The sequence below is a fragment of the Eumetopias jubatus genome, unplaced genomic scaffold, assembly GCF_037043125.1.
Source record: "Eumetopias jubatus isolate StellerSeaLion01/CBP00866 unplaced genomic scaffold, mEumJub1_p1.0 scaffold_6, whole genome shotgun sequence".
NCBI lineage: Eukaryota > Metazoa > Chordata > Mammalia > Carnivora > Otariidae > Eumetopias > Eumetopias jubatus.
The window spans coordinates 10,224,452-10,236,631 of NW_028274812.1; the positions used below are offsets into that span (position 1 = coordinate 10,224,452).

Consider the following 12,180-nt stretch of genomic DNA (forward strand, 5'->3'; position numbering starts at 1 on the left):
TAGGAACTCACTCCAAAGGGCGAGAAAAATGAAGACAAAGCTTTTCTGGGGCAGAGGAGAATGGATGAACTCAACTGGAGGGTCTCTTTTTCAATGAAGAGGAGGCGAGGTTATCTATTGTGATGTTCTAGTAAATACTCATTTTGTCCTTCTTCCTTAGTCATTAGACCCCACATTATTTGGGGCAAAAGTGTGCCCAGCTAAAACACCATAATTCCAGCCTCTTTTGCAGTCAGGGGTGGTCATGTGGCTCAACATTGGCCATGGAGAAATCTGAGTGAGATTTGGGAATGGCTCTTTGAAGGGAGACGTCTTAAAGTGTCATATACCCTTTTGGCTCCTTCTCCTCCTCTTTCTTTCCTTCCTGGAATACGGCTTTGATGGCTGGAGCTGCAGGAGCTATCTTGTGACCATGAAGTGACCCTGAGGATGGTCAGTGCTAAGAATGGCAGAACAGAGAGAAAGAGGTTAGGACACTGATGACATTATGGAGCCATCACACTGACTCCGGATTGCCTACAGCTGGACTTACTTTGCGTGACAAAAAGATATCTCTTTGTCTAAGCCACTGTTACTTGGGGATTTCGTTATTAGTAGACAAACACAATTCTTATCTGACAAGGTTGAAGGCTGGTGTGTGTGTGTGTGTGTGTGTGTGTGTGTGTGTGTGTGTGTGTGTGTGTTAGAAGGTGGAACACAGAGCAAAAGGATTAGGGGGGTTGAAGTTCTTTGTTGCTCTAAAGTCATTTGTGAATTAAAAAAAAATTGAGAATCACAGCTGTAAGAAACCAACCTAGATATTCGTGACCAGAAAACCTTCAGATGAGTGTCTACATAGTGCAAACTCATTGAATGCAAATCAATCCGATTCTTCCCTACACCTTGTTGATCTTGACAATCTTATAAAGGCTGAGGTTTGCATTTGATGCCATTAGTAGTTTTTATTGAAGGAGGAAAATACTTTCTTAATTCATTTCAGGTTTAAGATAGATTCTGCAAACATTGATGAAAACATGAAAGGCACTTAAATAAGCATCAGTATCTCAGACAACATGCAATGCTCTGTATTATATTGTGTTCACTGTTGTTCAGATTTAGGGCTTTGAATCCACTAAGAATTTAAAATGCCTTTTTTCCCCTACCCTTTCACACCAAAATGTTTGACTAGTGTGAAATACCAACACTGGGCAAATGGTAAGCAAGACTTTAATCTTCCTTTTTTTTTCTTTTCTTTTCTCTTCTTTTCTTTTCTTTCTTTCTCTTTCTTCTTTCTTCTTCCTTCCTTCCTTCCTTTTTTTAACTGCAGGCTAAAACCATCACCATTCATGTAGAACCCAGAAAACATGTCTCTTTGGAGAGGCCGTATGGCTTCTTGGTGTAACTATCCATCTTAACATATCTAGGGCAGATAGAGAGTTATTCATTCATGTCTTCATCAGCAATACCAAGTGTCTCTTAAAAAGTCAACACAGATGGAAGAAAAGTCTTCATGCTGCACAAGATGCCCATCTGTTTTCCAACCCATTCTGTATGTAATTCCTGGGGTTTATGAGATTTAAAAGATAATTCCAGTTAAGGCCATTTATCTAGTTTTGTGGCAGCTGCAAATTCAGTTGCTCCAGAAATAATCTAATCTTCAGCCTCCCAATTATTTTCAATGGCTGGATTAATGTACTGACCACTCATTTGAAAATCCATCTTGGCTGTAGAGTGAGCGCCGTACAGTGGGCAACGAGACAGAGGATTTACTGAGTTAGAAAAAACCAGTAGCATCTTTGACATTTATTTGAAAGAAAATGAACGTTTCAGCTTATTTAATATTTCAATAACTTATTCTCAGAAGCCAGAGACGGGGGGGGGTGCATTTCAAGGGAACAGATGGGACGTGGTTTTTGACGCGGTCACGCGAGAAACAGCCCACGAGGCCGTACGCAGAGCTCCAGGACAGCTGGAGGGCACCGGGGACGTAAGAATTCATTTGAAAGGCTCTCTCATTTGGACAAGCATATGCTCGACTCCCACGAATTATAGGTACTTTATAAAAAATGTAAACATCGATTTGATTTAGGCTCAGCTTCAAAACAGTTTAAGGCATTAATAAGAAAAGTCCATTTGACATTTCTTCCCTTTATTCTTTCTTACTCGATCAAGAACTAAACAGGTGAGGCAGTAGTCATGTGGTTGAATGAAAGACAACTAACTTTGGAAACTTTCCTCAAGCAACGAATGTGAATTCCTGATACTGTCTAGCTAACTCAAAACCACAAGCCACGGTGGAAAAGCACTGGGTTTCTGGTGAAGAGGATGATTGTGGGCAGAGCTCAGGAAGGGAGCAGCTGAGTTACAGCTTCCCTCCTTGGGGAGCAAGGAGGCTCTGAGACCCACAGAGGAGCCCATCAGGCTGTGCCCTTCAGAAGCCTCCGTACCCACTGATGATGGTCCCCGAATGGCTCGAGGTCTGGCATTTCCCCAGCGATGTTTTTACAGGCTCCGGTGCCAAGGACACTTCCTGTCAGTTTAGGCAAATTCATATCCTTGCTGTTGAATCAGACAAGAAGGCCCAGGCCCAGGGCAGTAAAAAGCTAGGGGGGCACTTTTGAAAACCATTCAGATCCAGCAGAAGCATGGCTCATAAAATGGGGTTCGCCTCTCATTTGGAATCCCAGTCAATAATCCTAAACACAATAGGGGGGGAACTGTGGTGCCCTTGGAGGGGGTGGCGCTGAGCGAAGGACTCTTCCTTTGTGCTATTCTGGGCCAGAACAGGTATTTGGCATTTTGCTGGTGCAGGGTGGGGTTATGGCATCACCCTCCCAGCCTGAAATAATTACATGTGCAAGCTGGAATGGACATTTTTTTTTTTTCAAGTGGGCACAGCACAAACGCTGGGCCGATTATCCCCAGGCCGGGAATGCGATGTCATCCTGCCCTTTCAGATGCAGGCTATCGGCCGCCCTGCTGCTCCATCCAACATCCTTCTGAGGACCCGGACATTCAGGCTCAATTCAGCCTCCGAGTGCCTGGGAAGCCTGCAGTCCCTGGTGCACTCCTGGGAGGATGAAGACAGATGAATTTTTAAACCACAAAGTGAGACTGTATGTGTGTGTGTATGTTTGATAATGGTCCAAACTTTAATAGCATGGTAAAATACGTATCTTATTTTTATAGCCAGCATGCAATCAATCCATTGCACACTGACAGAATTGAGAAAGATCGAGGTCTATACTCAGCCACAGCTTGACGGAACCACTCAACGTTTAAAAATATATATATATATTTATCAGTTAATGGGAAATGCAGACCCATCGCCAGAAGTCACTTTCCTGAGATCAGGGGAAGAAGGGAGCGCCTGGGATCACAGTCCTTCATTCTGCAGACTCTCCCCTCTTTTCTAAGCCACAGAGTAAAGGGCTGTATCTCTGGTTTGGGGTTTTAAGAAGTTAATTGTCTTAGCAAATTGGCCCATTTAAGTTAATCTCCCTCTTGGACACTGAATAGCCTTGAATAGCTTTGTTTCACCGAAATTCCCAATCCCCTTTTTGATAAATGATGTCAAGTGGGTACAGGAGGCAGGGTTGGGGTGGGGGGGGGAGGATCGGTAATAAATACTATGTAAATATTGATTATTAAAGACAAATGAAAGATCCTTACTTCTTGGATTTTATCGAAAGGAGGTGGAAGAGGGACAAATCATGGGAAATCAGCAACTACCGAATTAGATGATGTTAGAAACGGAAAGACTCAAGAGTCCATTGTCTTCATCTTCCAGATGAAGAAACTGGGAATGCACCGAGCCACGCAGATACTGGAGTGAGAACTGACCCATCCTCTCCCCAGGGCCAACGCTCTCCCAGGGTCTCCGGGCAGCAGATGGAAGAAGGCAGGAAGCAGAGGGTTAGGAAAGTTATGGACGGCACATCGTGGGGCTGTTGCTTCTTGCTCACAGGCAGTGCATGCAAGAAGAGAATCCCTATGGGTTTGTGACCATGAGTGTGTGTGTGTGTGTGTGTGTGTGTCTGGCTGTGTAAGGAAGAACTCTGTCCCCCTTATTATAAATTCCAAGTGAGCACAAGGAGTTCGGAGGTCCAGGAGATCAACAATGGCTACTCATCATTTACCTTTCCTGTTTTCTATTTGTATATACAGTATGAAAAGTACAGATGGTGCTAAGACACTCCCATGCAAGAATTCTGTGGTTATTTTCAGCACAAAAGATTTCTCCACCAACAAAGAATTGGTTTTATTCCAAATGAGACTTTAAATTGTGCTTTTCTTTTTCTTTTCTCCTTTCCTTTTCTATAAAATGGCAACTCTTTCGCAGGAGAAATAGCTTTTTTTCCATAAATGCAAACCGTTGGGGGCGTCTTGTGTTTCACATGGTTGTGAGGAGCCCCACCTGGACTTTGAACTTGAGTCGATTTGGCTGTTGAATTTATCATCTGGAAAAAAGTGAGGACAGAGCCTGCTGAGTCCCTGCAGCTGCCTCCAAAGTGACTTACTCCCCAAATACAGAGCCAGCTCCCTTCTCGATGATAAATGAACTGAATGAAGTGGTAATTTTCTTAATTCCATTCTGCTTCGTGTCTGGGTAAGAATGATGATCTACATGATCGGGGCCCAAACGTTAAGCCGGTTTCTCCTCCTCATTTTCTGACACCTGAGGAGGACCTCACGCTGCCCTTTCCGAGCACTGGCCATACAGAGCAGGACGCAGACGATGACCCCCTGGTGGCCCTCCTCCCGGCGCGCCCTCTCCCCTCTCCCCTCTCCCGTGGATTAACCGCCCTGTGGCAATCTGTCAAAATGGAGCAAATTCTGCTAAGGCTGTGTCGGAAAGAGACGATTAAAGAAAAAAAAAAAGAAACAAAAAAAACCACTGTTGGAAAGCTACCCTCTTACCTGAGAAATCATCCCGTAAATCGCCCCCCCCATTCAAAGATTTTATTTGTGGCTGTTTGGGGACCATTCCTTGCTAGGGATACTTCGATAAAACCAAACTCTCCACAGGCCATCCAAATGACTGTGTTGTCATTGAAGCTGTTAAGGATAACTGTACGCAGATCCAAAATAACAGAGGACGTCATTTTATTGGCTGTCCACAGGAAGTTTGGTCACACAAGGAGGTGGAAACTGTGGCAGGCGTGGTACAACACAATAGCTCATCTAACTACTAAACAGAAGGTTAACTGATACTTGATAGGCTAAAACCCCAGCAGCCCTCTGCAGCCCGGGTGCCACCTACCCCTGTCTAAATAAGCTCAAGAAGCGGGCGAGTGATGCCATTGTCCATTAGCCTCGGTATGTCGCACTGTCTTCCCATAAAACAGCACTGGAAAATTCACCAAATTAGAAGAAAGAAAGCAAGCAAGCAGCATTTCCTTTTGAATACCAACACCACTTGTAAACAGATGTAGCGTGGCATGCAGATCCAGATCTGGTCATTTTTCCCCCCTCTTTAGCTTTTTGGGTTTTGTTTTTTTGTTTTTTTGTTTTTTTAATTAACAAATGGAATGGTATGTCTGTTTCAAATATTAGTAGCATAACACGTGAGTGCAAATTCAGTCTGGCCACCAGTGTCCTCAACCTTCCCGCGTGTCTGTCCTGAGAGCCCCGGGCGGACCGCAGAACATCCAGCCGAACACGGTCCTTTCCTTCCAGACTCGGCCTGCAGCCCCGGAGACTGCTCCTCTCTCCCCAGGCCCACCCCTCAAATGCCAATCGCCCGAAAATAGCCACTTGGCCATTTTCATTGTTATCAAAGCAGTCAGGGTGGGAAAGAAAATTCAACTCGACCCAAGCTGCAGGCATTTGGGCCCTGCCCTCCTCTATCCTCGGAGGGGGATCCATCTGCTCTCTGAGGGGTCTTGGTGCTCCAGGCCCTGGAGTCGTCCTCGCCCACCGGGGAACTGGGTCATGGGAAAGCTCCCGCCGTCTGCCCGCCACACCCCCCCCCCCCCCCGCCCCCTTGGGCTGTGGTCACACGGAGCTGAGCTTCACCAGGCCGCGCACCGAGTCCTCGTGCAGAGAGTCCTGGCTGGCCAGACCCAGCACGTGCATGGTGCGGCTGTGGGCCAGGGGGCTGCCCGCCAGCATCCTGGGGGGCGAGGGCGCTTCCTCTGGGGTCAGGAACTGGTGGCCCACGTGCTCCTCTTTCAAGGGCAGTACGTCTGTGAGCGCGGCCTCGGCGGTGAGGTTGGGCATGGAGGAGGGCGGCGTGGGCTGCCCGAGCGTCAGGCTGGCGCAGGGCGTGCCCAGGCCCGGCTTCCCGGGCAGGTGCAGCTCGTCGCTGGTGAGGCTGGGCTCGCTCTGCAGCAGGGGCGTGGCCGCGGCCTGCAAAACGAATTTGGTGCTCTGAATGCACTGGTCTTGGTCGCACTGGAGAGCAGGGGGGAGCCAGCAGAGAAGGCGGAGATGCGCCCGGTACGGGGTGGGGAGGGACGGGGGCGCAGGGGGGGAAGGGGATGGGGAAGGGCGGGATGCGAGAGAGAGAGAGAGAGAGAGAGAGAGAGAGAGAGAGAGAGAGAAAGAGAGAGAGAGAGAGAGAGAGAGAGAGAGAGAGAGAGAGAAACCTGTTAGTGACACCTCGGTCAGACAAGGCAGAGAGCGTGCACACTAGCCCGGTATCGGCCGGAGACACCCAGCGCTCGGTGAATAGCAGCGCCTGCACCTAAACCAGCCGCTGGAGGGACTCATCACCCACAGGGGCCCAGGGAGTCACGCGCAGCCGGAGGCCACCATGCTCCTGGCCCTTGGTCCCAGACGCGACCGAATTAAGAAACAATCCCAAGGACGGAGTCACAGGCCTTCACCTAGAGCTGCCTCCCGTGGCTGTAGCTCATACACTGAAAACCACTTTGACTCTGTTGTTTTACAAATACAGGGACCTGTACCCACGCTCACAGCAGTATTAGTCACAGTGGCCAAGAGGGGGAAGCGGGGTCCGTCCACAGAGAAGCGGACCGACAGCATGTGGTCTAGACACACAATGGACCACTGCTGAGCGCAGACAGGAAGTCCTGACACACCCTACCACACGGATGGACCCTGAGGACATGGAGCTGAGTGACGTAAGCCAGTCACAAATGGGCGAATAGTCTACGATTCCACTTCCATGTGGTACCCTGAAGACTTAACTTTCCAACGACAGAAAGTAGAAAGAAGGCGGGATGCCTGGGCCTGGGGGGAGGGGAGAGGGAGCCAGTGTGCCTGGGGACAGTCGCAGTTTTGAGAGATGAAGAGGCCTGTGTGATGGATGGTAGTGATCTTGGCACAACCCTGTGAGCGGACTTATTGCCTCCGAACTGTTCACTGAAAAATTGTTAAAATGGTAAATTTTATGTTTTGTATATTTTACTACAAAAAAGAAAGAAAGACAAGCCCCTCAGGGTCTGATCAGACTGTTGTTCACAAGGCCCCAGAATTCCCCACTGCTAAATTTCCATCCACTTCGAGAATTGAGCTTCTGTGGGTTTTTTTAATCTGTGAAAGAGAATGCCAACATTTTATGTTTCCTTTTCTTCTAAATGTTCTTACGTCTTATTTTACACCTGCATGTCCTTTCCCTCACTTCACTCACTGGGCAAAAGAAATGGTGTAAACATATTTTTAGCTGCTCGAATGTGGAGCGTGGAACCCTCCCTGGAGCGATGGGGCAGGTTTTGGATCAGCCAGAAGAGACCTCGGTGGCACTCAGAGGACTTGAACTTGAGTGTGTCCAGTAAGTCCTTAGGGATTTTCAGGAACTGCTCTTCCACTGGAAGGAGGAGGAACGGGCGTGACTTTGGGTTCAAGCAGTAAGCTAGGCACTGCACTGAGTTTCTTCAGAAGTTCTTAGAACAAACACATTTCCCCTCTTTGCCAGTGAAGACCCTGAGGCTGAAGCGAATGAGTGGCTTGCTCAAGACCTTACAGATATGAGTAAGGCAAGGACCCAGGATCTGGGTTTGCCTGACTGTAAACCTCTTCCTACTATTGCATGTGACACACAGTAGGTACTTCATAAACCTTCCTTGTTGTCTTATCCCCTCTGCGCTTTTCCAGAATGCCTGAGTTCCCGTACGACCTGTGCTAATGGGTTTGCGATGGAGGTGCCTCACCATCCTGCGCAGGGGACACCTAGAGCTGCCATCACTCACCCACCTCCATGCAGGGGACAGCATGAACCACGCACCATGCAGCCTTCCGGGAGGAGAGAGAGAGTTCATGCAAGTTCCGACTCACTAGGCCTGTCTTTCTTTCTTTTTCTTTCTTTCCTTTCCTTTCTTTTCTTTTTTTTCTTTTTTCTTTTTCTTCTTTCTTTTTTCTTTCTTCCTTCCTTTCTTTTTCTTTTCTTTCCTTCCTTCCTTCCCTCTTTTTTAAAAACATTTTGTATTTAAATTCAACTTAGTTAACATATAGTGTATTATTAGTTTTAGTTTCAGAGGTAGAGGTCAGTGATTCATCAGTTGCATACAACACCCTGTGCTCATTACATCACGTGCCCTCCTTCGTGCCCGTCACCCAGTTACCCCATCCCCCTTCTCACCTCCCCTCCAGCGACCCTCAGTTTGTTTCCTACAGTTTAGAGTCTCACGGTTTGCCTCCCTCTCTGTTTTCATCTTATTTTATTTTTCCTTTCTTTCCCCTATGTTCATCCGTTTTGTTTCTTAAAATTCCACATAGGAGTAAAATCCTATGGTATTTGTCTATCTCCAACTGACTTATTTTGCTTAGCATAATACCCTCTAGTTCCATCCACGTCATTGCAAATGGCAGGATTTCATTTTTTGATGGCTGCGTAATATTCCATTGTATTATATATACCACCTCTTTTTTATCCATTCATCTGTCGAGGGACATCTCGGCTTTTCTTTCTTCTGCTCCCGTGTGCGTGTCCTTTGGCCAGATGGGTTTCTTCCTACAATCACAAGTGGCAGGCCAGCCCCCGCCCCCAGCCCAGATGAGGAGGAGGGAGAACTATAGTCTCTTATGAAGTGGAAGACCCGATTCCAGGCAAGAGTAGAGCTCTTTACCGAAGGAAAGCAAGTCTCGGGGGAGACCCTCACTTTCCCCTCAGCCTTCCTCCCAGTCCAGGGAGCTCAGAAGCACCGAGAGCCTGGGAAAAGGACTGGATTCTCCTGCCCTCATCTTCCCAAAAACCACCCCATGGTTTTTGCCACCACAGCACTTTCCCCTGGGCCGGTCTGGCCGGGGGTTCGAGCTCGGGGCGAGGGGGCGGGGCCGCTTCCTGGTGGGAGGTGCGGTGCAGCGAGGTGGGGGGCTGCAGGCAGACTGGTCCACGCAGGTTTTGCTCACGCTCTCCAGTATGGTCAGTCTGGTCCAGTCCACCAGCTCGGTCTCGACAGCGCAGAGGCAGAGAAGAGCAACCTTCCTGATTAAACATTCATCTTCTGGAAACTGTCCCGGGCTTTGGGTATATTGTGCTTTGCAAAGAACGTTTTGTGAAAATCACCATTTGGTCTCCCTACCGACCGAGACAGCTGAGCTCCCTCACTGCCTCCATGTCCCGTGGCTCGGTGCAGCCTGTGAGCAGGCCGGCTAGCGACCCCAGGGCTGAGCTGTGCCTGGATGCTGGCATTCTGCTCTTAATCTTCCCTCCCGGAGCCCTCCCTATGCCTCATACCTTCTGTCTACCCAACACCCTCGGCTCTAAGGCAAGAGAAAACTGCAAATCAGATTTGCTTGTCTCTGTTGGCCTGCAGAAAGACTTTTTTATTGAAAACTAATTGGCAAATTCTATTTTAGGGATCGGTGCAAGATTGACTCTTACAGACACACAGAGGATTATGTGAGAAGGCAGAGCTGGAGATTTTCAGGGTCAGGGGCACCGGGGTAAGGGGAGAGGTGGCCCCCTCCTTCTCCAGCTCAGTGCCCAGTTCCTTTTCCCTGATCACTCCCCTCCAGCCATGCCCATTGCAGAGCCCATCAGATTCTCCTGGGATGAAGAACATCTGTTGGTTCCTTAGAGCTTGTGTTCACCGGGAGCTCAAGGTGGAGCTGGATGCTCCTTGCAAGGCTTTATACTGTGAACATCACTAAGGATTCTAACAAGACCACACGTACCCGGAGGTGGGTTTACTCTGAAGCCATGAGGCTTAAGTTCAGGACCCCTCCAAGTCCTGGCTCCTGGCATGTTTTCTTTCTCTTAAAGAGAAAGCCCCCTCCAAACCTGGGTCCACTCCTGTACACGTTACGGAGCTTTCCCATGGCCAAACTGACAACTCATTAAAACAGTAACAAATCCGTGCTCGGCCTCCCAGCCAGGACTATGAAAAACAGTGTCAGTTTACCAGGGGTAAAGCCTAACGGCTTAAATACATGAAAAACAATCGACCCTGAACCATTTCATTAAAAAAAAAAAAAAAAACTATAAGTCACTCAGAAATATTTTCAAAATGACTATTTTGAACCCTGACTTGTGTTAACTGACTTCACGCACCTCTCCTATATTGATTTCTTTAAACATTTAAAAAGATGACATCTTTCTGAGTATAGTTATGGATATTTCCTTCATTATAGGGCCTGCCTTCATATTAATAATTAACCTACTCTCTGCCCTGCATCCCTTCCTACCAGCTTGACCTGTGGCAGTGACGTCAGTGAGCACAATTACCGGGACCATGAACCTAAGTGTTTAAATCCTGCTGCACCCATAACTTTGAAAATGATTTGCCCCATTCAAACCGACTTTCCTTTAGACGACCAACCCCACCTGGGGGCACCCAGGACCAGGCTTTGTTCTACTGGCGTTTGCCCATCTAAAGCTCCTACTGGCTCCACGGGACAATGGACTTCATCGGATTCCAACCAGGGACTAGAATTCTCATAATATTAACTTCGCATGTTTTGAACATCTCCTTCTTAGACAAGCCTCAATGATTGGGAGACAACTTTTTTTTTTTTAAAGGTCAAAGGGTTTCCTCCTTTTGCACAATACCAAAATTCCCAGGAGGACGGGCTGATAAACCTTCACGGGCGCAATCCCGTTTGAGAACTTGGCGGGTATTTTCAAGGTCACTGTGGAGGTGATCCATGAAACGATGTTCTTATACCTCTTCCTCTTCGCGTCTGCTTCTGATTCTTACCAGCCCATTTCTCCTTTCTTCTTCCTCTTCGCCCTTGTCTTCCTTCCCACCTCTCTCCTCTCCTATCTCAGCCTTTCTCAAGCCACCGCCCACCTTCTTGGCTTTTCATGTGCGGACGCCTCTCTCCAACCAGTAGGGGGCGACATCACTGTTTACTTTCTTCTCTGACAACTCGGTAGCAGGGCTTAGGCTCCAGCACTAACACCAAGATGCCCTGAGGTGTCTTTTAATTGATCTAACCACTTACATAATCTTCAACCAACCAAGCGCCTGGATATTGGGCAGTGACAATCCATCCACTACAAACGGGAAACTGAGAGACTCAGGCTATCATTCCAAAACAACGCTTTAAAGGTTCCTATTTATCAAACATCAGGTTGAATTCTATGAAACTGCCATTCTAAAAGTCAAAAATCATCCAAATGCAGAAGGCCATTGGAATAGAAACCTGATCGCTTGGAAGAGTGTTTATGAAAAGACCCTCGTGTTGACAGCACGAAACAATGCTGGTGGGAGAGCTGGATTCCTTTGGTTACAACAGTCAGTGTGATGGGCTGATTTACTGCCCAAATGAAACTCTGCCATTTAACTTACAAAGAAGTTTATGGTTTCAGATGTTCAGATGTCACACACATTATCACTTAATGTTACAATCTGAAAACAGTGCAGAGATAACTTACTTTTTTCTTTCTGCAGATTTTCAAATAAAATTGCTCATGTTGGGATACATTTTATTTTACTCTCGCTGACTTCTTGTTTGAAATAAACCTAGCACGCAGATTAAATGCTGTGAAAAGCTGGGAGCTTTCTAGGCGGTCTTGTATACAAATGAAGGGTGAGTGAAATTATATATTGCTTCTGCTCCAATTCTTGTCAAAAGTATTAGCATTGGGCCGCATTTATGTCTGCTTGGCTGTGAAGCTGTGTTCTGGGCATCTTATGAGTGCTCATTTACGGTTATAGAAACACTATAGACTTCTAAAATCCACCTAAAATGTAGGTTAGGAGGAGAACTTCCTTCTTATCCTGCTATTTAACACTATCATTTAAGCGTGCATAACTTTTTTCCTACTATTTTAGATTCTTCAGATGATGC

General features: G+C 47.2%; 1 protein-coding gene across 2 annotated transcripts in view; it reads right to left on the reverse strand.

The window, feature by feature from the left end:
- Positions 1-5,956: 5,956 nt before the first annotated feature.
- The window catches only part of ZDHHC14 (zDHHC palmitoyltransferase 14), a 265,346-nt gene continuing 259,122 nt past the window's right edge, over positions 5,957-12,180 (reverse strand). Inside the window, exon 9 of one of the 2 annotated variants that reach the window (XM_088023819.1) lies at positions 5,957-6,375. In XM_088023819.1, coding sequence (XP_087879945.1) covers positions 5,977-6,375 — 399 coding nt within the window. In that variant the 3' untranslated portion in view covers positions 5,957-5,976. The remainder of the gene's footprint in view (positions 6,376-12,180) is intronic. The other variant, XM_088023820.1, reaches the window with a different exon arrangement.